Below are 18,741 nucleotides of genomic sequence, written 5' to 3'. Positions count from 1 at the left end.
CTCTTAAAACAAAAAGCAAGGAAGGAAAGATGGTTATATGCAACTGAAATCCTACATCAACATGGCTGCTCTTAGGTTGCCTATCAAAGGACAAGTGTCTTCTCATGGTAGCTAAGGAATTAGAATATGTCAGCCTTTTCAATGTTGCCTACATCCAAAACTGAATTAAAAACATTAATCCACCAGTTAAATCACACTCTCTTTAATACACCTGTATACATAGTAGTTTCTTTTTGTCTTTGGGATTTAGCAATGCTAGAAAGACAGCTTTTTGTACTCATTCCCAGTTCCACCAAAGGGAATTATTAACCAGTGTGGAACCCAAGTCACAAGTAGGCCAGATCAGGTAGTTTGCGCAGCAGAGTTCCACAACAGCAACAAGATAAATGGATAAATCTTTTTTAGATGTGTTGAATGCGGGAAATCACAAAATCATGTTGAAAATGGCAAGGTGTTGAGGACTGCTTCTAGCAAACAGCACAGATATTACTACCTTGTGTGTGGTTACATGACTTAAGAGTTCCACTTGAGGTGCACAGGGAAAAAAAAAGTTGCAGCTACTCACATAAGACATTAAACAATGGGAAGCTTACCAGGTCTTTATTCTCTTTGGAGTGAGTCGACTTTTCTGAATCATGTTATCCACTAAGTAGTAAAGCAGCACTGTTATTCCAGCAACGTAAAACATGATATAGAGGATGAAGGTTGCATGCACACAACAAAAGGGCACTTCAAACTGTTGTTGAATGTTATCCTGTAGTTTCAACAAATTACACCAAGAAAGAAATTACATTTAATATCAATAACTTTTAAAAAAACAATTTCAAAAGAACAGAGGTAATAACATTGCTGAAGTTCAACTGAAAGACCAGATCTTGAAACATAGTTTGCACAGATTCCCACTCAGGTGGGAAACATTGGCAGCTAGGAAATCATGGAACCTTTGACTGGAAGCAACTGATATGCTGTTTCATTCTTAGAAAACCTGGCATTTCTAAGATACTGGAGCAATCTATGTCCATAAGTAGCAAGACCCTGGCAGTATCCAAGTTTGAGCTAATAAGTGGCAAGTAACAGTCATGGCACAGGCAATGACCACTTCCAACAAGAGAGAATACAACCAACTCCCCATAACATTCAACAGTATTACCATTGCTGAATCCTGCACTATAAACATTCTGGGATTACCAGTGATCAGAAATGAAATGCGAACAGCCTTACAAATACTGTTATGGGTCATCATTTCAGAAAACAAATCAGCATAAGTTTGCTGAAGTTTATTCAACTTAGAACTGTACAAATGTACAATATTCAAGTTAATCATGAATTTTGAGCCAAAGTGTACAAAATATTCTACTTGTGCTCATATTTTCCCATACAGCCAGTTAGAAACATGCACGTTTGAGGGAATTGAGACTAGATCAAGTCAAAACTATAAAAACAGACATGTTTATGCAGTATTTTGCAGTAACATACCAAGCTACTCCCAAGTTAATAACTGTCAATATTTAAAAAAAAACACAACTTAACCCAACCATGTGTTAAAATTTGGAAGCTGCTCATCATATTTTCCTAGATTTTTTTCGAAAAAGTCTGTTCAAAGTTTAAGTATGAATCACAGTTTCTTTTCCCTCTTAAATTTAAGACTCCCACATATCAGAAGGCAGTCTAGTTCCAGCTCAGCAAACGTGTTAATCTCTAATAGTATTCTGGATCAAGTCATTTTTATTCATTTCTTACCCCCTCACCCATTAGAGATTTGAAGATGGCTTTTCCTTCATTAGGGACAGATGACTGGTGGGATTTAACCTGAGGATTACCACACTTCAGGCGAGCGGAAAGATTGAGAAGGATAGTCCTTCATGATAACCTCAGCCAGTGTAGGAACTGAACCCATGCTATTAGCATCAGTCTGTATCACAAACCAGCCATTCAGCCAACTGAGCTAAGCAATCCTATGTTATTAATATATCAATACATATATAATATACTTATGCAGTATTTTGTACCAGTATGTGAAGCTGCTTCCCAGTTATCTACATAATTGTGTATTGAGAGGACAACATGACTCCAAACCTCCTTAGAGTCTGGTTTAAGCAGAGGAAATAATCAAATCCAAGACGTGACAGTGATAGCCCGGAATAGCAAGGCAATATGTGATGAAGTGCTGCGTCAGTGAAATTTAAGTCAACATAAATAAAGGGAAAATCTTGCAACTAGTTGGATTCATGCTCAGGTAATGCTCCAAAAGCTTATCATTTCAAATAAACCTGCTGGATGATAAAATCAGTCACATGATACCAGGTTGTCAACACCAGCACTTCCACATCATGGACATTCAATGAGATCATGGCTGACTTGTGGCCTATTTCCAATTACCTGCCTTTGGCCATATCTTTTGCGATACACACAAAAAAAATTCTCAGATTTAAAACTCTAACAACTGATCTAGCATCAACTGCCATTTGTGGAAGAGAGTTCCAAACCTGTACTACCTTCTGTTTAAAAATGCTCCCTATGATCTCTCCAGAACGGTCTAGCTTCAATTCTCAGACTGTGGTCCCCTAGTTCTAGAATCTCCAACAAGTGGAAAGAGTTGATGTTTATCTACCCTGACTTTTCCTGTTAATATCTTGAAGATTTGATCAGACTACCCCTTAACCTTCTAAATTATACAGAAAAACAGACCTAATTTGTATAATCTCTCTTTATAACTTAATCCTTCACATCCAGGTATCATTCTTGCAGACCTATGTTGTACACCCTCCAAGGACGATATATCCTTGCTAAGGTGTGGTGCCTATATCTGCTCACAGTATTCCAAGTAGAGACAGAAGTGCAGTTGTTATTTGCTGATGATTTGCCCAGTATTCATTTCCAGTTACACCTGCTCAGATAATGAAACAAGAGAATTCAGACCTAGGCTGATAGATGACAAATAATGGTGACAATGGTCATTGCCGGACATTGGCATGCTGCAAATAAGAGAGAATCTAATCACCGACTGCACTCATATCCCATCTTGACAATCAACTGATTAAAACCACCAAGGTTCCCATCACCCCCATCTTGGGCTTACCATGGATTAGAAAGTTGACTAAATATGAATATTCTGGTCAGACTCCAGGTATTCTACAGAAAAAGATACACCTCCTGGCTCAGCATAAATCAGCAGTCTGATGGTCTCCACTTGCCTGAATGAATGTAGCTCTAGCAACAGGTCAAGAAGCTAGACACCATCCAGGATAAAGCAGCCTACATGCTTCATACCACATCCACAATCTTTAACATTCACTCTCTCCAAATGAGAGTGCTGCATTGTGGGTAATATACAAACTACACTGACAACTCTAAATCTCTTTTGATCGTGCCTTCTAAACTCACATTGTCCACTCCGAGAAGGATAAGGATAGCAGGGAATATAGCAGTAGCTGAGAATTCCTTTCCAAGTCTCTCACCATCTTGAAGTGGCAAAAATAATTTTGCTTCTTTTATTGTGAACTCCTTACCTAGCATTATTAGACTGCTGTATTTTAAGATACAGCTTCTGAAGGGAAAACTGGGGATGGTAGTAAATAGTCTTTGCCAGTGAGGCCCACAAACTGTAAATAAATAATAAAGCCATCCCCCAAAATAAACCCCACTTAATCCATGGTTTTACAATTCCAATTTTTAAAATGATTCCTCTTAAAACCTTTTTGAACACATGCCAATTTGTAGGATTAGTATTTTGCACAAAAACTTTTGGACAAATAAGTTCAACTGCACCATTTTCTTTTAAGCTGCATTTTCTGGCACTTCATTTGGTTGCAGTTCTGATCGTGTCAGCAGATGGCATGAGAATATTCCACTAGTACAGTTACTTAAACTCTTGGATAATACTCAAAACTTTAAATGGAATATGTTATGTCTGGAATATGCAGAGCACTGTCAGCCATCTAACTCAGCTTCAACAAGCGACATAGCTATTATTAAGGTAGTTGTTGTTGTAGCTTAAAGCAAGGAGCCAAATCGTGCACAGCAATGTCCTGCAGCCATGAGTTAAACGATCAATGATCTGTTTTGAAAGATGGTGGCTGAGGGAGAAATATTGTTCGTGGCAGGAGAACACTGTTGTTCTTTTTCAAATCGTGCAATGAGATCATTCATATCCATCTGAGACAGAGGGGTTTAATGCGTCAACCAAATGATGATATATCCCATCAGTACTCCACATAAGTCCTAGTCTACTTTACAAATCAGGTCTCTGGAGTAGGGCTTAGATGCAAGTAAGTGGGCCATCATTAGGCTACCTTAAATTAATGGTTAAATAGGGGAGCAACATAGGTTTCATGATAATAGCAAAGCAATGGCATTTTGTAGTTTATGTAGGTTGGTCAGGAAAGTATCAGCCAATTCTAGCTTTGATGCTCCAACTGTTCATTACCAGTAGTTTCCAGAAATCCTTGTGCCACCTTATGAGCGATTGGTTGAGTGCTACTTCTGAGCTCCTTGCAATAGGGTGTTGCCCATGGAATGTCCTGACTCTCCCACTGTAGTAATTTAAGTGTAACAGTAATGGGCCTAAAAAAACAAACAAATAGAAGTTATTAATTAGCACTGCCACAGTGATTTGCTGTATCTACTAAAGCTACAGAATAATGAGATTCAAGATTACATTGCTCAGGTGGCATAAAACTTCATGGGAGACGGAACTCAGAGGATCAGAGACTCAAATGCAAAAAAGTTTCAAGCCATCAAGTTTTCTCCTGCCAGATCAATCTATGATAAGCAGAGTGCAAAAATTTAAATCCTCATTAAACATTTCAATCTGAGGAAACAATGTAAATTCTAGATATTAAAATAAAATGTTCGGTCCTTCAACATTCACAACTGAGGAAATATATTTTGGAAAGAAACACTTCAGCAAAATCTCCTCTGCTGCACACAGCTTCGTTTTACAGTCAAACCTATGAAGAATAATTTAAATAAGGCTTTAGCTTTTCTGTTGCTAAATGGAGCACATACCATGCAAGTATTCAAACAAGGTGACGACAGCAAAAATTAGGAGCAAAGATGATATAGTGAGAACAAGTACTTCTCTTTTAGTAAGTCGCATATCATCCATGTCTGGCCATAGGCTGACCTGCAAATATAGAAATTGGATCATCAGATGTTAAATTTAAAGAAAGGTCTTGTACTTATTGGTTAGCTTTATTTTTAAAAAAATATAACAATTCTTTTTGCTAATCAAAATGATGTTCTTCAATATTGGGAAAGGAAACATTGTGGTTAAAGTATAGCAGAGCTAGATGCAGACTAAAATTCTTTCTACACTGCATCATTATATCTTGATGTAGACTTTTATATAAATTCTACATACCATTGTATAAATGATGTGGATTTGAACCTGGGAGGGTTGATCAATAAGTTCACAGATGATACGATATTGGTGGGGTGGTAAATAGTGAAGACAATATTAGATTACAAAAGGACATAGGCCTATCTGACCAACCTATCAGTGACAAGTGGTATTTAATCTGGAAAAAAAGACAGGTGATGCTCTTGGGCAGGACATACAATACAAGGGAATACCTGATGAACGTCGGATCCTGGGAAGCACGGAGGATCAGAAGGACCTTGGGTGTGCATGTTCATTGGTCCCTTAAGGTAGTGTGGCAGGTAGATAAAGGGGTTAAGGTGGCATAAGATACTTGCCTTTATCAGCCAAGGCAAACAATTTAAGAGGAGGGACCCTATGCTGGAACTATACAAAATGTTAGGAAGGCCACCAATAGAGTAGTGTGTGGAGTTCTGAAATCCACATTATAGGAGGGATGTAATGAAAATGAATTAGGTGCAGAGGAAATTTACCAGAATGTCACCTGGGGTGGAGTATTTTAATTATGAAATGTGATTGGAGAGACTGGAGGTGTTTTCTTTGGAAACAAAACAGGAGACTATGAAATTATGAGGGATATAGACAGGATAGACTGGAAGAAACGTTTCCTGTTGGTGGAGAGATAAATGACAAGGGAGAATAGATTTAAAGAGCAGGAGGTTTGGAGTGGGTGTAAAGAAAAAAAAGGTTTCGGTCAGAGGGTGGTGGGAATTTGGAACTCTCTGCCTGTAAAGTTGGAGGAGGCAGGAACACTCATAACATTTAAGTATTCAGATATACACTTGTGATGCCAAGGCATACAAAGCTATGGGTCAAGTGTTAGTAATTTGGAATTAAAATACTTAGCTAGTTGTTTTTGACCAGCATATAGACTCAACAGGCCAGTGGGCCTTTTTCTGTGCTGTAAAGCTCTGACACAACCAAAAGGGGTCATAACAGAAAACGCGAAGGATTTTCCTCTCCTCGGAAAAGCTAGAACTGGGGCCGCTTTTATAAAGTGAATCAACAGAGACAAGGAGAATATTTGATGTTTTTATAGTTTTCACTCTGAATCCACTTAGGAAACTCCTTATCAGATGAGAGAGGAGAAAGAATGACAAAGGCATGAAGTATTTACAGACTGCCACTTTGAAGTGCAACACTAAGGACTTGAAATACAAAAGCTTACAGTTCCCTCAATGTAAACTGCTTCAAATACAAGACCAGTCCTTTAATAACAGTAGAATGTGTTATTTCATAACAAGTAGTTGAAAAGAAACAAGAGTGGAGATTAGAAAACAAAGCTGTTTGTTTCAAAATCAAACATTCTTTAACTGAAAAAGATACAACTTCCATAACCATTACACTTTTACTACTGGTTATGGGACACAGCTCATGAGATTATGGAATGCCTTGGTTAAAGCAACGATGTGACACCAGCATATGTTCAAGATGATGTTGTGACCCGAAGGGAGTGATAATAATATAAGAAATGCATTGTTACAGTTTGCAGTCATGTTACATCCACACATACTCCCCTTCCGCGCAAAGAATAGAATGATAAAGAAGTTACATCCCCCCGAGATTGAAAATTATATACAATGCCATCCTTTAATTCATTCTCCCATCATGTTACACAGTTTACACAAGTCCTTACCTACCCAATTTACTCACTCATTAAACTCAGCTGTGAGTGAGTTAATTATACAATTAATGCTCATTTCATAATTAAGGCATTTTGACTCACTAACAGTTAAAATCTGCACTTACTCAATGAGTAATAAATGTTAAAAACATTACACAAAGGGATAAAAATTCATTATGCAGCCCGGCTGAGGAATCCTGGCCGGCGAACTGGCAGGAGCTGGAGGCCAAAGTCTCGGTTCGCCTAGGCCGCTGGACAGGACTGCTCTGAGTGCCATCTTACAGGAGTAGAGTGCTGGTCATAAACCAGCTGGTGGCTGCCATGCTGTGGTACCAGTTGGTCACTTTGGTCCCTCCTCCTGGCTTTGTCGCTGACATCCAGAGAACGTTGGTCGACTTCTTTTTAGATTAGATTACATTAGATTACATTACAGTGTGGAAACAGGCCCTTCGGCCCAACAAGTCCACACCGACCCGCCGAAGCGAAACCCACCCATACCCCTACATTTACCCCTTACCTAACACTACGGGCAATTTAGCATGGCCAATTCACCTGACCCTGCACATCTTTTGGACTGTGGGAGGAAACCGGAGCACCCGGAGGAAACCCACGCAAAAAGATGCACTAGGTCGCTGCGCAGGTTCTGAGTCTCCCTATTGAGGAGGGCGGTCAGTCGCTGGTGTGCGTCCGCACCCAGGTCACGACATTCCGCCTTCAGACCTTGCAGCGATACCTTTACGTTGAACTTCCTCCTAAGTGGTGCACCCTGGTGACATATTTTTTCCGCCAAGTGCGTAACCTCAACTACGACACGCAGCTCCTGTTCGTCAACCGTGACGGTTTGGAGGTTGCCCTCAAGACGCTGCCTGTCTTTTACCAGGACCTGATCACTGTCTGGAACATGGTCGAATCGCGTCGCACCTACCCTCCGGCAGGAATAGCGGCTGTCGTCAGGGAGCCGTTGCTCAGGAATCCGCACTTCCATACTCGCGGGTTCGAGTGGCTGTCAGAGGGGAGGGCCGTGGCCGGGAGGGTGACCAGGGTCGGGGATGTGCTGGGTGCCGGGGACCTGGGCTGGATACTGCCGCAGAACATAGCGAGCAGGGCAGCGGTAGACATCCAGTACGTGGCCACCGCCATCCTACGCCTTAAAATGGCGGTGCTCGGACCCGACGTAGTGCACCAGTTGGAGGATGCTCAGGTGTGCGGTGGGATCCCGTCCACGCTCACCCAGCTCGGACGGAATTTCACATTGGCCCCAAGGTCCCGTACTTCCTGAGGGAGCCTGTGCCCCACAACCTGAGCCGCCTCCAGAATTTTAATTTTGTCCCTTTTAAGGATGTAAAAAGGCGGCCCATGTATTGACTGCTGCTGCACACCGTCCACCTCTTCTGCCTCATCCACCATCCGGGTGCGTGCCCATTTGCCACTGGGCGGTGGGGATCCCCAGTGGAGGGCTCTCTACGCGGGAGTCCTCCCCCTTTCTCACGGGGAACTGGAGTGGTGGGTGCTGCACGCAGCGGTCCCCTGCAACCGCAGATTGCGGTGGTTCACGGACTCCCAGCCCAACTGCTTGTTCTGTGGCGCTGTGGAGTCCGTGGACCATGTGTATATTGGGTGTGGGCATTTGCACTCCCTTTTTGATTTTCTTAAAAACAACCTCCTCTGCTTTTGGTTGCACTTCAGTCCCACGCTGCTGATCTTCGGGCACCCGATACGGAGGAGAGGGGGCGGGTCTGAAGACCTCCTCCTGGGTCTGCCCCTGGACCTGGCCAAAAACATGTCCAAGCAGCGGGCCGTGGAGGGGGTCGTTAGGGCCGACTGCCTGCCCCTCTTCCGCGGTTACGTTAGAGCCCGGGTGTCCTTGGAGAAGGAGCACGCGTTGTCCACCAACACCCTGGAGTTGTTCAGGGAGAGGTGGGCGCCGCAGGGAGTGGAGTGCATTCCAACTCTATTTTGATTTAGTCCCTGCCCTCCCTTCACTTTGATCACATAGCATTGCCTTTTGTGAAGGGCACTGCTTGTCACTGGCCACTCGGATGTTTCCTTTCTTCCTGGTGGTGGAAATTGAATAAAGATTCGTACACCCTATGTCTTTCACTGTGTCTCACACCTGCACACACACAACATGGGTGTTAGTGAAAGAATAAGCACTACCACAGTTAGGCGGTAGTGTGGGGGGGTTTAAAGAAAAAGAAAAAAAAAAAGAGAGGAAAAAAGAAAAAAAAATTCATTACAGAATTTTTCCAAGGATGGTAAAAGTTTCAGTTAATCCTTCAGAATAAAGAGCTGTAAATTCAATATTTGTATTTCACAGCTATAGTTCTTTTACTAATTAGTGTTTTTTTAAATTTTGTGTCATGTGTAGGTAAGACCAGGTAAGGATGGCAGATTTCCTTCCCTAAAGGACACTTTTAAATTTTACTATCTACCATGGCAGGTTTCAAACTGGGGTCCCCAGAACATTTCCTGGGTTTCTGGATTAACAGTCCATCGCCTGGTGTTAATAGAATTTTGACTGAAGTACTTACTTTTTGAAATTTTAATGTCAATTTAGATAGAGGTGGATGAATGAAGTCATAGAAAACATGAGCATCCTAGGAAGCCAGGTCCAACCACTGACTCCCACATTAAGCCCTGGTATATTTAGCTGTGTATAAACACCCATAGGCAGGTTGTCTATTTCAGTGTTAAATACTCAGCTACAATCACACAGTTTTTGTAGTTAACTATGGTTCTGCCTTCTCTGACAAGCTTGAACAAATGCAAAATGAGAGGCAGTGATCAAGAGGCTGAAGTCAGGATAACCACATGAAATCAAATGTGATAGCTCATAGCTGCTTTTTCATCTGCTCATGTGAAAAGTTCGTTGGAAGGTTACTTTAATAACGTGGAGATTTACATGTCTGAGGAGGGCTTTGGAGCTCTGATGGATTACATCAGCACGAGTACTGCTTATAATTAAACAAAATCGCAAATGCTGGAGATCCAAAACAAGAACAAAGTGCTAGAGAAACTCCGTAGGTGTGGCAGCATCCGTGGAGAGAAAAACAGAGTTAATGTTGAGTCCACTGAGGGTCAGTAGACTCGAATCAAGTGCTTTTCTCTCCAGGTGCTGCCAGATCTGCCAAATTTCTCAACTAACTATCTAGTTTTGTTTGTAGCTTGTGTCTTAGTTAGACCTCATGAGAATTAAGGTGACCTGCACACAAAACAGCAAGTAACATACATGACAGACAATGACCATCATCAATAAGAGACACACTAATCACCACCCCTTGACATTCAATGGTATTACCATCACTGAAGCCCCCACTGTCAACATCCTTGGGATTACCATTGATCAGAAACTCAACTGGATTCACACTTAAACACAGTGACTTCAAGAGCAGGTCAGAGACGAGGGATATTGTGGTAGTAACACCTCCCAACACCCCAAAAAGCATAAGCACCATTTACAAGGCACAAGTCAGGAGTATGATGGAATACTCCCCATTTGCCTGGATGGGTGCAGCTCCGACAACACAAGAAGCTTGACACCATCCAGGACAAAGCTACCCACTAGATTGGCACCACATCTACAAACATTCAATCCCTCCACTACCAGCGCTCAGTAGCAGCAGTGTGTACTACCTACAAGATGCACTCCAAAAATTCACCAAAGATCCTTAGACAGCACTTTCCAAACTCACGACCACTTCCATCTAGAATGACAAGGGCAGCAGGTACTTGGGAACACCATCACCTATAAGTTCCCCTCCAAGGCACTCATCACCTTGATTGGAAAGAAACTACCGTTCCTTCACAGTTGTTGAGTCAAAATCCTGGAATTCCCTCCCTACTGGCATCGTGGTCAACCCACAGCGAGTGGACTGCAGTTATTCAAAAAGGCAGCTCACCACCACCTTCGCAAGTGCAAATAGGGATGCTGGGACTTCGGCTATCAATACTGGCCAGCCAGCGATGCCCAAGTCCCACTTATGAATAAAAAAAATGACACACAAGTGCAAGTTGAAGGCATACAATCTAACCATCATTTTTTGGCATTCATGAACCCTTCACGATCAATTTCCTGGCTAGAAGAGCAAGTCAGATGCTTAAAATTGAGGTATATCCCTTACCTGCTGAATCCCCAAAGCCTGTTGTCTACATGGCAAAATTCAGGAACTTTATGAAATACTTCCAGTTGGTTTAGAATAGTCAGCTCCTACAACACAAAATTCTCAACACCATCCAGGACAAAGCAATCCACATGATCTGCATTGTATCCACCTTTGATGTAAAGTGACAAAGCTATTGCATAAAAGATGCAATGCAGCAACTCACCAAAACTCATTGGACAGCTCTTTGCAAACCCCCAACATTTAGCACCTTGACTGGGGAAGGGGGAGGCATGACACATAGGAATATCAGCATCTGCAATTTTCAAAGTGGAGACTATCTTAACCTAGAACTACATTGCTGTGACACTGAAGGAACAACAAAGTCCTGGGACTCCGCTCCTCATACACTGTGGGTAATAGACCATACTAACTGCAACAGTTCAAGGTGATAGTTCTACGTCAACTTGAGGTCATCAGAGATGGCCTGATGCTGCCATTCTGATTATCATCCACATCCTATGTAAAAGAATTTTGAAAGAATAGCCTGTGTTCACAGATCTGTAAGTTCAAAAGGAGAAAAGGGATCAGTTGGAGATCATTTAAGCAGTGGATAAACCTTCCTTGCATTTAGAAATCAGTGTCTTAACGCACTTTACTACGTTAAAAAAAGGTGAGCCATGGTTGCAAGTGTTTGTAACCTACACATTACACGGTTGTCTCAATGTCCTCTTTGCAGTGGTTTAGAAAGCTGTTGATTGCTGAAAAAGGCATACTTCCACCACGCCAGGATAAGTGGCATGGGTAGTCGTCATAACTGGTCAGCTGTTATGGATTAAGCCAGACCACTCAAAAACAAACATTCTTAAGCAGGTAGCTCAGACCATAACTTTGCAATTTGTTTTGGTAAGTGTACAGTGAAAATTAGCCAGATTAAGTTAGCTAGGTTGAGTACTAGATTTTAAAAACTGAAAAATTTATTCACAAAATTACACAATAAAACAAAGAACAGAATAAAGAACCCTGACAGAACTCAGTCTATTCAAATAAGACTTAATTACGCTGTTCCAAATATACACAACAGTCCCAAGAAGCAGACTCCCTTACAAAACCAGTATAAATGGAACACATGATTATAGCTTGGAGTTGAAGGGTGAGAGAGCGCGCGAGGCAGAGCGCGCGAGGCAGAGCGCGCGAGGCAGAGCGCGCGAGGCAGAGCGCGCGAGGCAGAGCGCGCGAGCGAGAGAGCGAGCGCACGTTTCCACATAGCTCCCTGTTGAACTTCTCACCTGTTCAAGACTGAACTAAAACTGCTCAGCTAGAGCTGACCACTACCTTTTCATTATACAGGTCACTTCTAAAACATGACCACTTTGGCCTGAAGTCTCATCTGTTTACATATAAACAAAAGGCCCCTCAAAATCCTTTTCATCTCTGTATCAAACCAGACTGATCAGAGCCAGGCCTGGTTTATTACCAGTGTGAAAAAAATCAAGGACAGAATATCCTTGAGCCGAGGAACAGCTTTTAGAAAAAAGGGACTAGCTTTATGACACAGCCATACTCTTCTCAACAATAAAATGTTTTAAGTGATTTCACAGTAACTGTGAACCATTTCTCGTTTATAGGCTTTACTGCAATGATTTGAGACATTTTTTCAGATTCTTTTACATCATTCACAGGAGAGGAAGGGGAAAGTGTTCCGCTTCCAGCTCACCAACAATTGCCTTGAACCAGTAGTCAGAACAGAGATGAACACTCAGGATAATTCTGGATTTCTCTTCCACATTTTAGCTGGTCAGCACCTCCACTGACAACTAAGAACAGTAATATTAAACAGTACTATTATCATGAACCTCTCGCTATCAACTCCCTGCACAGTACCAGCCATACAAATGCTATGGCTATAACAGCAAATCAGACACTCAGAATGCTGAGGTGAGAGTCAGTGAGAAATTGAAATGAAAGACTCATGGAATTGTTCAACAAGAGTCTGTGTCCCACACTATCCATTGGTGGCTCTATTATTAAGTAGTGGATGTCCTACAGTGCGATCAAGATGAGCATTTTCACCCTACCCCCAAATCAACTATCCAGAACTAATGTTTTAAATAATTTAAGGGGAATAAATCACAAATAATTTTGGTCAGTTTGATTCACTATACTTGATAACAAGAAATGGGTCAAGGCACTGGTTACTGTCAAGTCTTTGGGTCCTACATTACACCAGCAATAGCATGGAGGTCTTGTGCTCCAGAATTTGCAGTGTCAATGACCAAAATGTTCCAGTACAACTTCAACAGCGGTATTGATCTGGCAATATGGAAAATTACTCAGTTGTCAAGTAAACAAAAATCAAAAAACAGAACAAATAAATCTATTGAATTACTATCACATCAGCCGAAGCTTAATCAACAATAAAATAATGGAAGGGGTTAATGTCATCAAACAGAACTTAATCAGTGATGCTCAATTTGGATGTCACCAGGGCCAGCCTAGTTTTCATTACAGCCTTGGTTCAAACATACACTAACAGTTGAATTCCTGAGGTGAAGGGAGAGTGACTGTCCTTGACATCAAGATTGCATTTCATCAAGTGTGACATCAAGGAGCCCCAGCAAAAGTAAAGGTCATAGGAATTGGGGGAGACTCGATCAAAAAGTAAAGCAAAATACTCCAGATGCTGGAAATCTCAAACAAACAGAAAATTGTACAGAAACCAGACTCTGCTTCAGAAATTATATTTGACTCAAAACATCAACTCTGTTCCTCTCCTGACAGATGGTGCCAGGCCTGAGTTTCTCCACCATCTTGTGTGTGTTTTCTGGAAATTCTCCACTGGTTGAAGTCATACCTAATGCAAAGAAAAATTGTTGTGTTGGTGGAGGTCAGTCATCCAACTCAGGTTTCTCAGGGTAATGTCTTTGACCCAACTGTTGTCAATTGTTTCATCAGTGACTATCATAAAAATGGGAAGTGGGGATGTTCACTTATGAGTGCACAAAGTTTGATGCCCTGTGTAAACCCTCAGATATTGAAGCAGTTCATCCGAAATGCAGCAAGATGAGTCAATACCAAGATTTGAGCTGAAAGGTAGCAAATAACTGGTGTCACACAAGTGTGAAACAAGACAGAAGCTAACCATCATCCATTTACATTCTAATGGCATTACCATCAACAAATCCCTGACTAACACCATCCCAGAGATTACCATTGACCAGAAACTGAATTCTGGGCCTGTTCCTTTGATGCTGCCTGACCTGCTGAGTTTTTCCAGCAACACATTTTTAAGTTCTGGTCTCCAGCATCTGCAGTCCTCACTTTCTTCCAGAAACTGCATTGGACTCACTATATAAACAGTGGCTACAAAAGCAGGTCAAAGGCTAGGAATATTGAGGGGAATAACTCACCTCCTGACTCCCCAAAACCTGTCCACCTATAAGGCACAAGTCAGCAGTGTGATGGAATACTCCTCACTTGCCTGCATGAGTGCAGCTCCAACATCACTCAAGCAGTTTGAAATCACCCAGGACAAAGCAGCCCACTTCATGGACAGCTATTCTACAAATATCACTCTCTCCATTAGCGAGGCTCAGTAGCACCAGTGCTTAGCATCCAGGAAATGCACTTTAAAAAAAAATCACTTCGGCTCCATAGCATGCTCCAATTCCATAACCACTTCCATCTTGAAGGACGAGCGCAGAAAATATATGTTTGAACATCACCAGTTACAAGTTCCTCTCCAAGCCATTCACCATCCTGATTTAGATTTATGATCGCTGTTACTTCACGGTCACTGGGTCAAATTTTATTTTGACAAGAGTAAGATCTTAATATGAATGCACCCTTTATCCACTCTTGTAACACCATGACACAAAAAAGTAAATGCAACAAAGTTTGCATAGATTCCTCATTAACAAGTACACTGTGTTTTCAGCAAAGGTTAGGATGTTATCTAACACAAGAAAAAGCATTCAATGTAGAGATCAATACTTACACCACCTCCTACAGGAATCTTGTCCAATGAGGATTTTGCCTTCAGATGTTTTTCCTGTAAAATCTTTTGTTTCTGTTGAAGACCTGGTTCATTAAGTGTGCAAGTATAAATTAAAAAGCTTACAATTTTTTACTACACATGCTTAATTCCAAACATATATACATTGATGTTCTTAAAAAGAGGGGAGGGGGAGGAGGAGGAAGGGGGAGGGGGAGGCAAGAGGGGAGAGGGGGGGGCACGAGGGGAGAGGGGGGGGCACGAGGGGAGAGGGGGGGGCACGAGGGGAGAGGGGGGGGCACGAGGGGAGAGGGGGGGGCACGAGGGGAGAGGGGGGGGCACGAGGGGAGAGGGGGGGCACGAGGGGAGGGGGGGGGCACGAGGGGAGAGGGGGGGGCACGAGGGGAGAGGGGGGGGCACGAGGGGAGAGGGGGGGCACGAGGGGAGAGGGGGGGGCACGAGGGGAGAGGGGGGGGCACGAGGGGAGAGGGGGGGGCACGAGGGGAGAGGGGGGGGCACGAGGGGAGAGGGGGGGGCACGAGGGGAGAGGGGGGGGCACGAGGGGAGAGGGGGGGGCACGAGGGGAGAGGGGGGGGCACGAGGGGAGAGGGGGGGGCACGAGGGGAGAGGGGGGGGCACGAGGGGAGAGGGGGGGGCACGAGGGGAGAGGGGGGGGCACGAGGGGAGAGGGGGGGGCACGAGGGGAGAGGGGGGGGCACGAGGGGAGAGGGGGGGGCACGAGGGGAGAGGGGGGGGCACGAGGGGAGAGGGGGGGGCACGAGGGGAGAGGGGGGGGCACGAGGGGAGAGGGGGGGGCACGAGGGGAGAGGGGGGGGGCACGAGGGGAGAGGGGGGGGCACGAGGGGAGAGGGGGGGGCACGAGGGGAGAGGGGGGGGCACGAGGGGAGAGGGGGGGGCACGAGGGGAGAGGGGGGGCACGAGGGGAGAGGGGGGGGCACGAGGGGAGAGGGGGGGGCACGAGGGGAGAGGGGGGGGCACGAGGGGAGGGGGGGGGGCACGAGGGGAGAGGGGGGGCACGAGGGGAGAGGGGGGGGCACGAGGGGAGAGGGGGGGGGCACGAGGGGAGAGGGGGGGGCACGAGGGGAGAGGGGGGGGCACGAGGGGAGAGGGGGGGGCACGAGGGGAGAGGGGGGGGCACGAGGGGAGAGGGGGGGGCACGAGGGGAGAGGGGGGGGCACGAGGGGAGAGGGGGGGGGCACGAGGGGAGAGGGGGGGGCACGAGGGGAGAGGGGGGGGCACGAGGGGAGAGGGGGGGGCACGAGGGGAGAGGGGGGGGCACGAGGGGAGAGGGGGGGGCACGAGGGGAGAGGGGGGGGCACGAGGGGAGAGGGGGGGGCACGAGGGGAGAGGGGGGGCACGAGGGGAGAGGGGGGGGCACGAGGGGAGAGGGGGGGCACGAGGGGAGAGGGGGGGGCACGAGGGGAGAGGGGGGGGCACGAGGGGAGAGGGGGGGGCACGAGGGGAGAGGGGGGGGCACGAGGGGAGAGGGGGGGGCACGAGGGGAGAGGGGGGGGCACGAGGGGAGAGGGGGGGGCACGAGGGGAGAGGGGGGGGCACGAGGGGAGAGGGGGGGGCACGAGGGGAGAGGGGGGGGCACGAGGGGAGAGGGGGGGGCACGAGGGGAGAGGGGGGGGCACGAGGGGAGAGGGGGGGGCACGAGGGGAGAGGGGGGGGCACGAGGGGAGAGGGGGGGGCACGAGGGGAGAGGGGGGGGCACGAGGGGAGAGGGGGGGGCACGAGGGGAGAGGGGGGGGCACGAGGGGAGAGGGGGGGGCACGAGGGGAGAGGGGGGGGCACGAGGGGAGAGGGGGGGGCACGAGGGAGAGGGGGGGGCACGAGGGGAGAGGGGGGGCACGAGGGGAGAGGGGGGGGCACGAGGGGAGGGGGGGGGCACGAGGGGAGAGGGGGGGCAAGAGGGGAGAGGGGGGGCAAGAGGGGGGGGCAAGAGGGAGAGGGGGGGCAAGAGGGGAGAGGGGGGGGCACGAGGGGAGGGGGGGGCACGAGGGGAGAGGGGGAGGAAAGAGGGGAGTGGGGAGGAGGAAAGAGGGGAGAGGGGGGAGGAAAGAGGGGAGAGGGGGGAGGAAAGAGGGGAGAGGGGGGAGGAAAGAGGGGAGAGGGGGGAGGAAAGAGGGGAGAAGGGGGAGGAAAGAGGGGAGAAGGGGGAGGAAAGAGGGGAGAAGGGGGAGGAAAGAGGGGAGAAGGGGGAGGAAAGAGGGGAGAAGGGGGAGGAAAGAGGGGAGAAGGGGGAGGAAAGAGGGGAGAAGGGGGAGGAAAGAGGGGAGAAGGGGGAGGAAAGAGGGGAGAAGGGGGAGGAAAGAGGGGAGAAGGGGGAGGAAAGAGGGGAGAAGGGGGAGGAAAGAGGGGAGAAGGGGGAGGAAAGAGGGGAGAAGGGGGAGGAAAGAGGGGAGAAGGGGGAGGAAAGAGGGGAGAAGGGGGAGGAAAGAGGGGAGAAGGGGGAGGAAAGAGGGGAGAAGGGGGAGGAAAGAGGGGAGAAGGGGGAGGAAAGAGGGGAGAAGGGGGAGGAAAGAGGGGAGAAGGGGGAGGAAAGAGGGGAGAAGGGGGAGGAAAGAGGGGAGAAGGGGGAGGAAAGAGGGGAGAAGGGGGAGGAAAGAGGGGAGAAGGGGAGGAAAGAGGGGAGAAGGGGGAGGAAAGAGGGGAGAAGGGGGAGGAAAGAGGGGAGAAGGGGGAGGAAAGAGGGGAGAAGGGGAGGAAAGAGGGGAGAAGGGGGAGGAAAGAGGGGAGAGAGGGGAGGAAAGAGGGAGAGAGGGGAGGAAAGAGGGGAGAGAGGGGGAGGAAAGAGGGGAGAGAGGGGGAGGAAAGAGGGGAGAGAGGGGGAGGAAAGAGGGGAGAGAGGGGGAGGAAAGAGGGGAGAGAGGGGGAGGAAAGAGGGGAGAGAGGGGGAGGAAAGAGGGGAGAGAGGGGGAGGAAAGAGGGGAGAGAGGGGAGGGGAGAGGGGAGAGAGGGGGAGGAAAGAGGGAGAGAGGGGGAGGAAGAGGGGAGAGAGGGGGAGGAAAGAGGGGAGAGAGGGGGAGGAAAGAGGGGAGAGAGGGGGAGGGGAGAGGGGAGAGAGGGGGAGGGGAGAGGGGAGAGAGGGGGAGGGGGAGAGGGGAGAGAGGGGGAGGGGAGAAGGGAGAGAGGGGAGGGGAGAGGGGAGAGAGGGGGAGGGGAGAGGGGAGAGAGGGGGAGGGGAGAGGGGAGAGAGGGGGAGGGGAGAAGGGAGAGAGGGGGAGGGGAGAGGGGAGAGAGGGGGAGAAGGGGAGGAAAGAGGGGAGAGAGGGGAGGGAGGGGAGAGAGGGGGAGAGAGGGGGGGAGAGAAGGGGAGAGGGGAGAAGGGGGAGAAGGGGGAGGAAAGAGGGGAGAGAGGGGGAGGGGAGAGGGGAGAGAGGGGGAGAGAGGGGAGAGGGGAGAGAGGGGAGAGAGGGGGAGGGGAGAGAGGGGGAGGGGAGAGGGGGGGAGGGGAGAAGGGGGAGAGAGGGGGAGGAAAGAGGGGAGAGGGGAGAGGGAGGAGGGGAGAGGAGGGGAGAGGAGGGGAGAGGAGGGGGAGAGGAGGGGAGAGGAGGGGAGAGGAGGGGAGAGGAGGGGAGAGGAGGGGAGAGGAGGGGAGAGGAGGGGAGAGGAGGGA

General features: G+C 47.4%; 2 protein-coding genes across 6 annotated transcripts in view; one reads left to right on the top strand and one right to left on the bottom strand.

Annotated features, from left to right (window-relative positions):
* The window catches only part of cenph (centromere protein H), a 78,450-nt gene that overhangs the window by 18,433 nt on the left and 41,276 nt on the right, over positions 1-18,741 (top strand). The gene's annotated exons all lie outside the window — the stretch shown is intronic.
* The window catches only part of LOC122558213 (uncharacterized), a 59,220-nt gene that overhangs the window by 27,073 nt on the left and 13,406 nt on the right, over positions 1-18,741 (bottom strand). For all 5 annotated transcript variants that reach the window (XM_088000544.1, XM_043706543.2, XM_043706575.2 and 2 more), the window contains 4 exons: positions 15,102-15,184; positions 5,008-5,125; positions 4,427-4,563; positions 594-754 (listed from right to left, as the gene is read on the bottom strand). In XM_088000544.1, the coding sequence (XP_087856670.1) occupies positions 594-754; positions 4,427-4,563; positions 5,008-5,125; positions 15,102-15,184 (499 nt within the window). The remainder of the gene's footprint in view (positions 1-593; positions 755-4,426; positions 4,564-5,007; positions 5,126-15,101; positions 15,185-18,741) is intronic.

Source organism: Chiloscyllium plagiosum, unplaced genomic scaffold (assembly GCF_037043375.1).
Source record: "Chiloscyllium plagiosum isolate Xiang-an unplaced genomic scaffold, Cpla_swu_hap1 HiC_scaffold_2, whole genome shotgun sequence".
Classification (NCBI taxonomy): domain Eukaryota; kingdom Metazoa; phylum Chordata; class Chondrichthyes; order Orectolobiformes; family Hemiscylliidae; genus Chiloscyllium; species Chiloscyllium plagiosum.
The sequence above is the reverse complement of the archived record's forward strand: the minus strand, read 5'-3'. Positions and strand labels throughout refer to the sequence as shown.